The following is a 15,980-nucleotide window of genomic DNA, read 5'->3' on the forward strand; positions in this document are numbered from 1 at the left end:
TCAAAGGGCACCAATTGTTTTCAAGAGAAACTGCTTAAATGTCAGCAATATACACTTCAGGAAAAACACAGCCACCGAATTTTAAAATATGCAAACAAAACTCCAGTATGCCTTGAAATTTCACAGTCATTCTAAAGGTGCTAATGAGATCATAGCCTCAAGCACAGCTAATGAAACACCAGGTAACTATAATAGTGGACAACAGAAACTGATAAGAATCTATAGACTCCAAATTTGAAGATTTTTTCCATCAAACATTGCAATTCTTAAGAAGAATGTGGTGTGTATTTGTATAGACAAATATATTACCGCAATATTACTATACTATGCTACTGCTAGGAAAACAAAGTAATGTACATTTCATGTAGTATTTCTCTTTTCCTTGAATGATTATTAATACCTCAGCAGAGCATATTCCACTAGACAGCATCTTAGAATTGAAGCAACATGGTAATACCTTCTCCTTATAGCCTTCTCTAATATAAAAGATCATATGGTACATACAACACAAAAGTTCTTAGGCTGGCCTAGAAGTTGATAGCCTTCTTGACCACTTTATAAAACTAGAAATTATGCCAAGCGTATGTTATGAAAGAAGAAATAACTGGATAAATGAGAAAACAAAAGGAGATATTTTTATAATGGAAAAATGTGTAGTATGTATTAAATTTTTTTAAGTTCTTGTCGTTTTCCACATCACTTACTTCCAAGGATGGTCTGTGGTTTGTTCTTGTTATATTTCTCTTGGAATTTCTGGTAAAGAATATTAGAAACACATAAAGTAAGATCAAAGTATCACTGGACTACAAGAATATCCACATAGTTACACAGAACAGGATTCTTATCTACATCATTTTTGTTATTTTATTTCCAAGAGGAATTCAAAGTGAAATACATTCAATGCAATGAAGAGTAAAATGTGATAAAACACGCAAGTTATAATGAAGGGGGCCTCAAGAACATGTGCCTCGCCTCCTGAACACTCCTGGCTTCATTAAAAGTCTCGGGGAACCAGAGGTCTCCAGCTCACATGTCCAGACCCAGGCTGAAAGTTCCTATCAACGCTGCCTTTCTCCTTCTTGTTTCTTTGTACCTCCTGCTATCCTTCCTAACTATAGGAGACAACCACCTGGACCATTGAAATGTCACCTTCAAAACAGCCCTCAACTCTGTAATCTGACACAATGTGTTCCTATCGACACAGAGGTTTGCAACTGCAAGTTTCCCCCTGAAGGATCATCATGCTCACTCACGTGCATCTGTGACATGACTACTGAGTGGGAAAGAAAGGAACAGAATCACAGACACCTTCACCTACTCAAGCCCATTCCCAACTACAGAGGACATTCTTCTAGTCCAGTGGTTCTCAAACTGAGGTCTCAGAACCAGCAGCAGCATCATTACCTGCAAACTTGTTAGAAATGCACATTTTCAGGCCCCACCTCAGATCTATGGAATCAGAAATTCTGGAAGTGGGGCCCAGAAATCTGTGTTGTCACAGGTCTTCCAGTGATTGTGAGGCTTTCAGACATTTGTGACTTCCTACTCTGCTCTTCATTTGCGAGTACCCAGGGCTTGCACTGGTAAACCAAGCAGGTTTCTACAGAAAGCCTAACCTAGCCACAGCATATAACACAAATATCTGGACTTGAGCTTTCCTTCCATTTCTAACAGTGTACAGTTAAGCAAATAACTATACACTTTGAGCACATGTTATATTATCGCTATCATGATCGTTTTAGAAATAAATCTATACACGGTAATAAAAAAGAGTAAAAGCCCAGATAGATACTATGAAGCAACCATGCTAGATACAATATCCACAGATTACCGAGCAATTACCTTGGTGCATGGAGGCGCAGCATCTTTACAACCCTTGTGCACATTTGCATTACAGTCTGAAATAAAGGGAAAAGATACAAAAGCATCCATCTTACTTAATTAGTCTGAAATTAATAAGACTACATCATGCTTTTACTGGTCATTATAAAAATAACACATAAACATTACGGATATCTGGAAAACTAAAGAAGACAAATATTTAAATCACATGTAACCTCACACCTCAAGCACAAGCAGACTGCTATTATTTTAATCTCTTTGGCGATATTTCTCCCCATATGCACAGGATCTTATCAATTACTAAATCTGGAGTTAGGAATGATACATATTTCTGCAAAGCTTCTGTGTCTCCCTGAGAACTCACTTCCTATTACATGTTTTACATTGCATGGGATTTCTGACACCTGGCTGGTAGTAACTCCCCACTCCCACATTGGGTAAAATGCCTATCACAACCAGAAGAAAGAAACTCTTAACCATGCTGAAAAAAAAATGTATTGTCAGGTTTTGGCAAGAATTCCTACTAACTAGAAGTTTTAAGTAGTCTAATTAAATGAGAAATGTTAGCCCTGTGCCCATTGTTTTATATCATAAAAGATCCCATGTTTTATATCATAAAACAATGGACACATGTCATAAAACAATGTCATCTCACTGGAAGAATGTAAGGGAATGTAAGAATGTAAGGGAATACTTTCCCTGCCCCTTTCTGCCCACGAACACAGCCCTCATGGAAAGCTCCACTGTATGGGCACTGGTTGCTGCCAGGGTGCTGTCTTTGGGTCCTTTCCCCTCCCACCTCCACATCACCACCCCCCACACACTGTAGCATAGACGGAGGAGCCTGGGTGCATTGGAAATGTATGCAGAAGGAATCCTTCTGTGGGAGTGGAAGATCCCATGTTGGTCCATCGAAGCCACACTGCATAAGTGCCACTGACCCACTGAGAACTGGGCAGGAAGCTGAGCCCTATAACTGTCCTCAGGCTGCCGGTCTGAAGAGGCATTTCAGTCAACACGCCAGTGGCCAGCAAGCAGGGCCCAAGGCTGATCTATGCATTGACCCGGCTGATAAGTATCAGATTCAGACAGCCCTCTCCTCATGGCAGAGTGAGTAAATAATAGAGAAAATGTAGATGCTGTAAGATACCACAGAACAAAGTTACACCAACAACTCACCAGAAGAAGCAGCCACTGAATACTAGATCCAGAAATAGAAAAGAAACTTGAGATACCTGAAAATTGTTCTTGATAAGAGGCAGAAGACAGGGGCCTCAGTAAAATAGAATGAAAAGGCATGAAGGGAGAACGGGATGTGAGACTTGGCCTGCAGGAGGAGAGGAAAACGGAGCTTCATGAGACAGGCAAGGACTGCAAGGAAGGGAAAGAGACAAGAGCACAATCTGAACTGAACTGAGAAGTATCTGTGTGGTGCAGACATCAAAACCAAGCTATGAAATTACACTGGAAAGACTCCCTCCAGAATGTGGAGAAGAGGAAGGGTATAATTATCACATAGACGTCATACAAACAACATAGATAGCAGAGATCACACTTACCCAAGGAAGAGATCAGAAAAATTAGATCAGAACAGTGACAGACAAAGCCACCATAGACAAGAATTCTATAAAGCTGAAAAAGCACCCAAAACGACACATCAAAAGTTATCACTGTTTCCTAAGAAAAATAATTAAATGACACCTATTCTATAGACACATCCTGACAATATCCATATGATTAAAAAATGAAAAGTCCTCAAGCATAAGGCAAAAAATGAGGGTTATCAACAAAGGAATAGGGTCAGGTTGGCCCTAGACTTTTCCACTATGATAATAAATGCCCAAATCTATTGCAACAATGTTGGCAAAGCAATGAAGAGAAAAGACTTTGGTCCAAGAATTTATTTAACTAGGTAGGTTGTTTTTCTTGTGTGGAAAAAAAAAAAAGAAGATATGTCCCTTGGTACACAAAATTTCAGATCAACAGATCACTCCTATTTTAGCCTCTTGAATACAGAATCAAAATTAGGAGTTCAAGAAGGATTCACTGTAGTTTTTCTGTTTTTTAAAGAAAAAAAGTGAGCAGCAAAACAAGCTAAACTAAAAATCCCATCTAAAAAGTTGTAGGTAGAGACAGAGTTGAATAAAAATGTCAACTCTTTTTGAAACAGAAAATTATATTTGAAAGATTAAACATAATAATCTTATAAAAAGAAGACTTTAATAATTAATTCAGTGTATTAACAGACGCTGGGTGGGGGAGAATAAACATAAGGGAAATAAAAAAGTATTAAATTAGTAGCCTTCCACAGCCTTAAAGCTACCATTAGTTGATATTAAAAGAGTATATCTTGCCAAATCCCTGGAGAAGACAAAAGCAAACACCACATGGTCTAAATAGCTAAACTAGACATCAAGGAAAACAGCAAAGACCTATAAAAGATATGTTGGTAGCAGTAAAATTAAATGTAAAATTTTAAAAACCCTGTTATAAAACAAGATCCTTCAGCTACATTATAGATTATGCCTAGCTAAATTAAAGACATGCACCTCAAATTGAAAACACTGAAATAATTGAGAGAAATACAAACAAATGGAAAGCAGGAGGAATATTAAGTTCAGACAAAGTGAAATTAAATGCAAAAGGCATCTAATGACATTAAAAGGATAACTTTATGTTAGGGTTAAATCTACAATGAAGGTATGATATATAAATTTCTGTGTCACAGATAATGTAACATCAAAATAATAGCCAAGAAACTTATTTATAAGCAAGGGGGACTTTATAGAAATAGAATTTTGTGGAAAATTAGCAACTCAGGCTTTAACAGAGGAAAATTACACAAGAATTTTGAATACTTACACAATACTATGTGTTGTTTTATATCACATCTTGTTTTAAGATTAGGAATATTAACCTTCACAATTAAAAACAAAAATGCACCCATGGAAAAAGATTATTTAACCAAAACAGCAGAAGCTGTACGTGTCATATTTGTAGTGCTCAATGTAAAAGCCTTAATGTGAATAAGCAAAGTTTAAACCACCCTCTCCCCCGCCAAAAAGAAATGCTGTAAATTTTGAAATTACTTCTAAAAAAATTGTGGGTAAAAGAGGAAATCAAATATACACTTTGACCTACTCATACTGATTCTAGAATTTAATCTTAGGCAATTGCCAAATATGTGGACAATCATATGTGTGAAAGAATGCTCATTGCCAAATTATTTATGTTGTTTAAAAAATTAGGAAAAAATTAAATGTTCAAAAACAAATAATTAAAAACATTTGATGTCAGCATCAAATGAAACAGCATTAAAAGCTCACATATAGCCGGGCATTGTGGCATGTGCCTGTAGTCCCAGCTACTCAGGAGGCAGAGGCAGGAGAATCGCTTGAGCCGGGGAGGCAGTGGTTGCAGTAAGCCGAGATTACACCACTGGACTCCAGCCTGGGCAACAGAGCAAGGCTCCCATAATTTTTTTATGGTTATAAGGAACTCCCTTAAAATATTAATAGTCTTTAAGTGGTAATATTATAAATAAAAAGTTTCTGCTTAAACCTTGTAACCTCTATGAATACTATTCCTTTATTAAGAAATGACTGTTTTTAAAGCTAAATGTATCCTAGGTACTTTCAGCAATTTCCATCACATTCACTCAACTCAATGAACTACAGAAGTTTCACTTTCAGTGAGCCCTGGCTCCCTAGGCTTTACTGGTCGCCAGCTCTGCATGAGTGACTCGGGACCAGCTTTGTGAGAGCTGCTGTAGGGGCTACACGGGAGTCACCGTGTGATTAGGGCCCTAAAATAACTTTGTTTCTTTTAATAGTTAAAACCCAAGGAGACTGTACATAATCCAATTTTAAATGGATATGAAAGTGATAGGCAGGAGTTTGGGCCACAGTGGTCAGGGAAGACCTCCAATGAGGAGGTAAAATACCAGGATCTATGCAGAGGAGTGGGAGAAACTGAGAGGAAGGAGATGATCACAGGCAAAACGGCAAAGGCAGGAAATCACCTGCAGTGGGAGGAAAGGGCAACGGAACTGGCAGGGCCTGACTGTAAACTGAGGCTGAAGGGGGCCTAGGGGTCTAATGAGCAGGTCACAGACGAGGGAACCAAATGCCCATGGGAAGAGCTCGGACTTAGCCCAGTAGACAACAGAGGTCCTTAAGTTTATGTGGGCTGATGAAAGTGGTGTTTTATAAAGATTACTGTGGGAAAAGTATGGATCATAAATTGTAGATGAACATATCTGGAAAGAAAGAAACTAGCACAGCTCCCTCCCAGCATTCTAGAAGACGGTGATGAGAATCCCCCAGAGTGGCAACAGCGAGAAGGGAAAGAAAAGAGTGACTGCGCGACATTGACAGGAGGGACAAGAGGGCAGTGGAATCAAAGCAGCCAGGGTTGAAGCTTGTGATGCCAGGAGCACGAGCCCAAGGATGGCCTGTTGGGCGTGGACTTTGAGGTCGGTTTTAGACACGGTGGGTTTCGGAGACGATGAAATCTCTGAGTGATGATTCCCACACATGGTCTTTCTACGAGCTCCTGTGCCTGCCACAGTCTTAGTTTATACCTGTAGTTTTCACCATAATTCTCAAAAGGGGCCATAAATTACACAGGTACTCAGCCTCTGGGCAACCGAATATGGAAATACAAAGTGAGGAAAGAAGATATTAATATAGGAGTAATAGGTCTAAATATGATATTTTAGAATATAAGATTGGATGACTATACTTAGAAACAATCAAGGAAAAACAAACAAGTGCCCAAGAACTAAGTTCTGAGCGTACCCAGTATTAGGGAAAAGGAGACAACCCAGGTGGTAAAAGAGAAGAGTAGTGTGCCACAGACAAGAAGGAGACATCCCTGAAAGGAGAGATGTCGCCCTGGAAACAAGAGACCAGTGAGTCTGAACAATGAGGAAAGACTCAGACTTGATGAGAAAGTGACTCTCACTTTCCATCAAAAGCAGAACTTCTGTGAAGCAATATGCACAGAGGTCAAAATGCAGATGGTTAATGAAGAAATGGCAGGGACAGGCTTAAAAGCAGTGGGTGGAGATTATCCAACTTGAGTAGTCTGTCTTTAAACAGGGGAGGCAAAGGTCTTGGGTATGGCCAGGGATGCATCGAAGGGCTCAAGTCCACAAGTCCACCCACAAGTGTGGAACAACAACCTAGGAAACACATGCTCCTCACATGAATGAACGGACCGCTGAAGTGTGGGCAGGCCAGAAACAACCCATAAATGCTACTTGGAGCAAATCTCGAAAAACATAGGAAATTAAACCACATCTGAGTAGCCTGATGCTACTTCAGATCCAGGAAAAGAAAGAAATCAAGTTTTCAAGGAAAGCAAAATTCAAACATGCAATAAAGACAGCATAATCAAAGACAGGGTCAACTGTGAGAAGAAAATTCGATCTGCCTCTAATGCCATATGCGGATTGTATTTTCATCAGATGTCCAGCTGTAGATAAATTTTTAGTTCAATCATTTTCAACAAATTTAATGAGGAACTTCAGATGTAAACTTCCCCTGCTCCTCTCTTCCCTTTGTGCTCCCATCCCACCTCCCAAATATTCCCAAAATTCTGCCAATCAACAAATGCCCTGAAATCTATTCCACCTGCCTGCACCTCACTACTTTTTCTCTGAATTATTCTTTCATTCATGAAGTATTTACTAAGCCCCTAGTATGTTCTAGCCACTCTGCATATAGCAGAGAACAAATTCAACAGACAAAAATCTAACCCCCATATGCGAACTGTATAGTAAGTTAGATAGTGGTAAATATTCTAATGGGGAAAAGTGCCAGGAGGAGGGAAGGACGAGCCAGGTACTGGGTGATCAGGAAAGGCTGCCTGAGAAGCTGTTGTCTGAGTGATCCACGTGGGTATCTGAGGAAAGAGGGTTGCAGTCAGAAGGAACAGCCAGAGAAGGCCCTAAGGCAGGAGCATGACTGCCATGTTCGAAAAACAGCAAATATGCCAGTGTGACTGGAGCAGAGGGAGTAAGGGAGGGAGAGGACAGATCGCATAGGAACTTGTTGTCATTGCAAGGACTTAAGGACTTCAGTCTATACCTGGGGTATAGGAAGCCATTGGGAGATTTTTTGAACGCAGTGATATATGCCTTAGCAAGCTCACTCTGGCTAATGCTTTGAGAACAGACTTTAGGGGTAAAAGCACAAGGAAGCCAGTTGGAATGCTGTAGAAATGGTAGCTTTAGAGCAGAATATCAGTGTTAGTAGTGACAAGTGCCTGGGTTTTATATGTTTTCTGAAAATAGAGCCAAGAGGATTGTTGATGGATTGGATGTAGGATGTGAGAAAATGGGAGGTATAAAGATGTACACCAAAAGTTTTGGCATGAACATGTGGTTGGAATGATCAAGTTGCCATTAAAAGCTGAGAGCATGAACTTTTAGGTGAGCACAGAAGGAGGAGATTGTAACATCTGAAACACTCTTTAGACATCCAGGTGGAGACATAAAGCAGACAGTGAGGCATACAAATCTGGGGTTAAGACAAGTTATCAGTTATGGACAAAACATACTGACTCTAACCAGTATCAGTCATTGCTTGGTAAATGGTTCAGTCATATGTGTCGCACTAAAAAGGTTTATGTAAATGTATTGAGCAATAAGCCTCTTCTCAAGGTTACTGTCAGGAGATGAAATGCAAAGACAGCACACATAGACCTGAGAACTTACTGGAACACTGCAGTGACTCTTTCCCCAGGAGTGTTTTATCACAAACCAAGCACTGCAGAACCCCAGAGAAGGTTCCTGGGGCAAACTGATGTCGATTCAGCTTCTCTTTATCTTTGGCATCCTTGCTTTTTGTCTTCAGATGCAGCAGCAGCAGTAGCAGGAAAGTGGGGAAAAATGAGAAAAGGAAAACGCTGTGAGCCAACCTTCTTACAGACATCATCAAGCAAAGTCTCTACATTTTCCATCAGAATATAAGGACTGCACACAGAGGGACACCATAACACCTAAATGTGATATTCTGGGCTTTAGCAATATTCCATAAGAAATATATGTAAACAAAATCTAAAGTAAGTGATTTTAAAGGGAAAGTAGAAATTATACTAACTGCTGAGAAACTAAAACATCTATATTTTATAGAAAATACATGAATAAGTGTAATTACCTTTGATTTATTCCGAGGGCTAGTCATCCTATTCATGAGGAAACTGAAAGTTCGACTCACTTTATATTTTTCAGACTCTGATTTGGCAGGTATGATGTATTTATCCCATTCTTCTTCCTGAATTCTACAAAAACAGAATCTGTTATCATGGCTTATAGCACGTAAAGAGGAAGAACAGCATATACGTGTGTGTGTGTGTGTGTGTGTGTGTACATATATATGTATGTGTATATATTTTTTTCGGTTTTAGTGGTTGTTCTAAAGAGAAAATTTATTTAAAATACACTTATAGCAGAAGTGAACAGACATGTGATTAGAGCAAAAATCTCACAATGTCAACAATTACAGAACGCAGGTGGTGGAAGTGGGTATACAGTATATAATTCTCTCAACTTTTCTGTGTACTTGAAAATTTTCATAATATAATATTGAGGAAATAAACCTTAGACTTATAATTTTACCCTGAAAACACTCATCTTCCTGTTTACTATGCTAGTAAGAATTCCCTAGAGCACAGACAAGCCAAATAACCAACAATATGCAACTGGATTTTATTTATTTTTGGAACACAGAGATAATAGTCAGTAGACACATGTTTCCTTTGTTGATGCAGCCTGAGAAACAGACTGCCTGCCACTCTGTGCAGCCTCTCCCACTCAGCACGATCTGAGACTCTCCAGGTGTGGAGGAGAGAGGCTGTGGATCCTCCATAAAATAAGCAGCAAGATAGAGGTAACTGTACCCACCCATGAATGCCCTGAACACCACTTATTTTCTTCTAATCCACAATACAATTATTCTCTAAAAAAAAAAACATATCCAGACTATGAAAGTTACAATTCTCCCTAGAGCTTCCTCTGATAATCTTATATTTCTATTATTACTGAGGAAAGAATAAATTAAAAATCAATCTAAATATCATGTCAAACCAGGTAACACTTCTGTAGATGATTTCCATAGGGATTATTTCCTAACTAAAGTCTCTCCTACCCCCTAAAATTCTCACCTTTCCGTACTGATAACTAACACATTTATCTCTGGGAAGTATTTAAAAGCAATCGAATTACTGATATACACCAAAATATATATTGTTATATTTTGTGAAAATATTGCTTTCAATGACAATTTTCTAGGACTTTGATTTTTCTTATCTAATTAATGACAGGCTTAGACTAAATTATTTCCAAGACCCGTTCCACACTTTAATATGGTACATATTATAATAAAACTTTAAGTTATTTAAGCTCTACATTAGGTTTTAAAGTTCAAACCTATTAATGCATTTAGAAAAAAAAAAGACATGGCTTAAGAGCTGCCTCTTGACCACATAGATCTAAAGGTATAGTCAGAACAGTGTTATGTCCTGTTACTCAAAGCCTACACAGTAAATGAAATTAGATTTGCTGCTTAGAGAAAACATTTTGAAAGGCAGAAGAAAAAGGAAGTGAATAGAATTAAATATACTATGCCAAAAGAGTAGGAAAGAATCTCGGACCCTCTTAATTTCCTTTCTACTTCCATGCTACCTCTAGTCATTTTTACCTAGGATAACTGACTGGTTAAAAGAATCCAAAATTTTCCATAACCTCTGGTGTCTTATACATCCTAATTTGCAAAATATGTGCCATAATATTCAATAGGCTCACTTTCAGAACTGGGGGAAAAATACATTTGAGAGTTGAAAAGAGTCCTCTCTTGGAAGGCCTTTTGTGACCCCACAAAATGCCATCCAATGTCTAAGAGAAGAGAAGAGTGATGAGGAGACCTAATGTCAGAATTAAAAAATGATTAGGTCATTGTGGATTTTGAGGTCAAGAAACCCCTTTTCTATTTCCCAGCAAGAACACAACTAAACTATTGCAAATAAAAGAAAATTAATTCTTGGTTACCCAACTCTACTCTCAACTCCCCTGCTACAGAAGACTATATCAAAAATGACAGTTTCCACATTGGTTAAAAACTTATAAATGCACAATTTACCATATCCTTTATACTTCTACAACATGACACTTTTTTTTTTTTTTTTTTTTTTTGAGACGGAGTTTTGCTCTTGTTGCCTAGGCTGGAGTGCAATGGCGTGATCTTGGCTCACTGCAACCTCAGGCTCCCAGGCTCAAGTGATTCACCTGCCTCAGCCTCCTGAGTAGCTGGAATTACAGGCACCCACCACCACGCCCGGCTAATTTTTATATTTTTAATAGAGATGGGGTTTCGCCATGTTGGCCAGGCTGGTCCGGAACTCCTGACCTCAGGTGATCCGCCCACCCTGGCCTCCCAAAATGCTGGGATTACAAACGTGAGCCACCGAGTCCGGCCAACACTTCAACTTTTTAAGCTGAGGTTGATAAGACCTGAGAGATAACAATATAAACATAAAAATGCTGAAACATTAAATATAAAAACTTAAACCATCACCCAGCCTGGCAGAAATGTGAATATCATAGTCATAATCCACTATCAGATTATGAAGATGGGTAATACAGTATAACCTCTGGGAAAATGTAGAAGGTTGGTTGCTTCATTTCAGATCTAATTTAACTATGTGATATTTACCTATATTAAAATCAGGCACTTTAGAAAATAACTGAGAAGAGAAAACCCTCAAATAATTTCATAATAGAATTTAAATAGCTTTTACATTTGTAAGAATCTGGAAAGATTAAGTTCTTTTTAACATCCCAGAACAAGAATGTCTAATCACTATTATGAGTTTGTTGACCGATAGCATCACTCACAATAAAGTTTTACAAACCCTTCTTCAGGGCCTCTAATGGTATTGCCTTTTCCATAGGTAAATAGACATTTAAAATATATTAAGAATACAGATTCTTAATATTTTAACCCTTAATCTATTTAAAGAATTGGCATCTGAAGTGTTTTTTTCTTGTTGTTTTTGGGTTTTTTGTTTTTTTTTTTTTTTTTTTTTTGAGATGGCTGTGTCACCCAGGCTAGGGTGCCATGGCACGATCTTGGCTCATTGCAACCTCCGCCCTCCAGGTTCAAGCTATTCTCTTGCCTCAGCCCCCTGAGTAGCTGGAATTACAAGCGTCCACGACCACATCTGGCTAATTTTTGTATTTTTTAGTAGAGACAGGGTTTCCTCATATTGACCAGGCTGGTCTCAAACTCCTGACCTTAGATGATCCGCCCGCCTTGGCCTCCCAAAGTGCTGGGATTACAGGCATGAGCCACCGCATCCGGCCTAAAGGGATGAAAGAAGTTCCTGCTGTGCAGATTGAAAACTGACACAGTGGAACTTTTGTTAATACTCAGATCCTCAGATTTGAAGAAAGAGGAGGAGAAGGAGGAAATATATATAATAGATTTAAGACAGACGGTGGTAGTAAAATAATCAAGTCATGCCATATAATCCTTAAGAAATTAGAATAGATAGAGTGCTGAAATGAGCCTGCAAGGTATAGAGTAAGCTCATTTTTTACATGGATGTCTCCTTTTCTAGAAACTAAGTGATTCATACAAATAAAAGAATATCAAAGAAGGCACCATCTTAGGTAAATACCTACAACATGACCAAAGCAAAGCATTAGGTGTGGCTTGGGATCTTATTGGCACATCCAACAAGATAAGATAGCAGGAATAGAGTGGGTGAGATGAAAGATCTACTTTACTAAATACACCAAGGAATATGACTGAGAGAGTAAGATGCTTTCAGGATATGGACCAAGAAAGATTAAAGAATAGAAAGAAATAGAAAACAAAAACAGGAGTGACAAAGAACGAAAAATCAGATAAAAAGAAACTTCATACGCATGCCATCGAAGTTAAAATATTTTATAGGCTACTATTTAGCCAAGTATAACATTGGCTCCTTTGGTCTTAAATCTCTCTCTTAATGAAAAATAAATATTTTCTATATTTTTAATTTAAAAATATCTTGATAACAATCCATTACTTCTCCAGTTGTTAAAAAGATAACAGGGAGAAGACTGCTAATCAAAATGATGACCAAGATGAAGATCAAATTCCAGAATGAGGAAGTAAATTGCTTAAATGAGGTAATAAATGTAAGCTGCTTAAAACAGTACAAGGCACATGCAAATGTTCAATAACTGTCAGTAATTACTGCTTTTGCTATCATCATCCTCACTGCCATTGTCATGAAGTCATCTTCATCATCATCCTATCTTTCAAGGGCATTCTTAACCTTCCTCTGTTTGTATCATTTGAAAGTTTCTATTCTGGTTTCAGAAAAAAGAGAAATGAACCAAAGGAGGCATTTTCTTATTAATACTTTGATTCCAAGATTTAAAACAAAACACCCCATCTTGATCCGTATACTAAAACGTTTCAAAGTTTTAGCATTAATCTCAAACAAAATTAAACTATTTCACTCTTTTCAGATGGTCTCTTAAAGTCAAACATGTGTGCCATTCTGGCACTTGTTTTGCATATAACCCTGGGGCTATTTCACAGTGTGACTCATAGGCAGTCAGTTATTCAACACCAACAAAAACCAACCATCATGCTTGCACACTAGTCTGCTTCCCAAGCTATACTACAACAACAGTTTTACCTTCTAGGAGAAAGAGAAGCTTAGGTTAAATCTGCCTCTCAACCAGGAAACTGATCATGCTTAAAAGTCTTCTGCATTGCTTATTCTTTGTTTCCAGCTGAAGGGCTACTAGGCAAAAATCCACAGAGAGACAGTAGGGATATTCAGGCACTTTCTATAATTGACCACCCAGGGTTCTATTACTAAAGTAAGTCCCCTAGTCACGGTGGAACAGAGCTAGAGAAGACATGTTGCTTTTCTAAAACAGGTGGTCCTCACACTGCTCCCCTTGAAGGTGTTTGGCTTTGAAGATACCCAAACAGAACATGCTGTCCCCAGTCCTGAGGCCTGCACAGCCAAGGACTGAATGGAGAGGGCTGGCAGATCTATCCTGATACAGATCCCAGAGGGAGCAAAGGGTCTTAGGCAGGCTTGTTACATGGAAACCTCTCAAGAACTAGTGAACAGATAGCAAAAATGATGTGTGGACATTTCCAAAGGAGGGTCATGCAGTTCTTCAGGAAAACTGGAACAGTTAAAGTACCTTTTTTCTCTTGGTGGCTCCGGTAAGCTGTAAGCTCTTTGCTCTACAAGACACAACAATAAAATGAAAACTAAGGCAGACAAACTGGCAGTCATATGTTAGTCTGAAATGCATACTCAACCATATTGTATCATTATACACAATACCAGCTAGAAAAAAATGAGAAAATGAGTAATCTTATATAAGTAAGGCATTGCTCTGGTTTTTTTTTTTTTTTTTTTATCACTTCCTGTAATTTAAAGAGGGTAGGGAGAAATATGCCAACATTTAATGACTTTATGAACTAAGTTAGCATCAGCAAGGGACAGCAAACATTTTCAGAAGTGCAGAAAATTAGTTCTATCTTTTTGGATACTTTTCACTAGAGTCATCCGTATTCTTCATAACACTAATCCCCTAACACGCGGAACCAATAAATAACCACTTTTAAACAAAGCTCAAATGAAGTCTTGAAGGACAGCATAAGAAGAGTTAATTTTCATATAGCTGCAATGTCCTTATAAAATCCTAGCAGCAGCAACTTCAGAGATGTCCTCTGTGGCTCATGGGAAAGGGAGGACCGCTTTTTTCATTGGACTTGTAGAGGGAGGCAGAAGGGGAGGCTCATGCAAGCAGCTTGGAGCCATCTTGTTTCCAGAGTTGAAGTACTTACTACAGGGGTGGAGGAGAGACACTGATTTAGACAGTGACAGAACCTGAAGGAGGAGGCAGCCACTGTGGAGCACACCATCTACACAGCAGGGACAAATCCTTCACTCTCGCAATCCACGACAGTGAAGAGGCAAAACTAGGTTGCAAGGGGAAATGACACATAAAGAGGAAAACAAATACATATCCCCTGAAATGGGTAATATCAACTGTTGCACCTAAAACTATCTTGTATGTAATAGGAAATCTACTTTGAAGAATTTGAAGGCTTTATTTTATGAGCCATTATCAAGTGTTCCTCAAATTAAGTCATAGGCAGAAATCACTATTCTTATGGTAAATAGGCCGAGGTACCAAGAGAATAAGCCACCAACTATTCAAAATCCAATCAAATTCCATCCATCAGCTCACGACGTTTTCAAAAGTACGTTTATGTCATTCCTCAAATTCTTAAATGCAGAACACCTTTGTTCCCCTTGGTGAGACTGTAGTTATCATTTTAATATTGGCGATGTTCTTATCTACCTAAATCTACAATAGACCAAAGGGAATTATAAAACTAGATTCTGTTTTACAAACATCAAAAATAAAGTTGCCATCATCGTACTCTTGGCTCAAAAAAAAAAAAAAAAAAAAAAGACACATGAGAAATTACAGTAAGTAACTCTTTGGAAGTGATAAGGAAGACAGAATATCACAAATAATAATAAAAAGGACAGAAAGCATCCTAGATTTGTATATCTGCATTACAGCTCTTACATGGGAGCTTCCCGCTGGGACATAAGGAGACTTGGACTCTGTTCAAATAGACCTGAAATTTTTTAGGACTATTCAAAACTCATCAAGAAAGGATTTATGGCAACACAAATGTCAATTTACTTTTCATAGTCCTATGGTATTGACTGACCTAAATGGTATCAATCCAAATGTTTGCAGCCATATAAGTCTATCCATTGGAATCTTCATATATTTAGTGAGTAGCCTCAACCTAAATTGCCTGGTTCTGTTACCTTCTGGATAGTATCAAACTTCATTCAAGTGGCCTTGTCTTTAAATATACTGTCTAAAGATAAGGTTTTGTTTACTGAAAACCAAAGCAGTTGATATCAGCTTTTTATTCTTTCTAACTCATATGCAAAGGTTTCAGGCTTGCATGTAAGGTAAAGATATCCTTCCTTGATCATTAAAGAATAAGTAAATTAGGGCTATTTTCCCTGGTGAACAATCAGTTTCCTCTTAATTGTGTGGTCAATAATTTCAAACTCTAGAG

At 38.3% G+C, this 15,980-nt stretch overlaps 1 protein-coding gene across 9 annotated transcripts in view; it reads right to left on the reverse strand.

The window, feature by feature from the left end:
• Positions 1 to 15,980, reverse strand: part of ARHGEF28 (Rho guanine nucleotide exchange factor 28) — a 317,386-nt gene that overhangs the window by 70,569 nt on the left and 230,837 nt on the right. For all 9 annotated transcript variants that reach the window (XM_038010485.2, XM_007975209.3, XM_038010483.2 and 6 more), the window contains 5 exons: positions 14,063 to 14,105; positions 9,006 to 9,129; positions 8,564 to 8,696; positions 1,843 to 1,898; positions 705 to 753 (listed from right to left, as the gene is read on the reverse strand). In XM_038010485.2, the coding sequence (XP_037866413.2) occupies positions 705 to 753; positions 1,843 to 1,898; positions 8,564 to 8,696; positions 9,006 to 9,129; positions 14,063 to 14,105 (405 nt within the window). The remainder of the gene's footprint in view (positions 1 to 704; positions 754 to 1,842; positions 1,899 to 8,563; positions 8,697 to 9,005; positions 9,130 to 14,062; positions 14,106 to 15,980) is intronic.

The sequence above is a fragment of the Chlorocebus sabaeus genome, chromosome 4 (assembly GCF_047675955.1).
Source record: "Chlorocebus sabaeus isolate Y175 chromosome 4, mChlSab1.0.hap1, whole genome shotgun sequence".
Classification (NCBI taxonomy): Eukaryota; Metazoa; Chordata; class Mammalia; order Primates; family Cercopithecidae; genus Chlorocebus; species Chlorocebus sabaeus.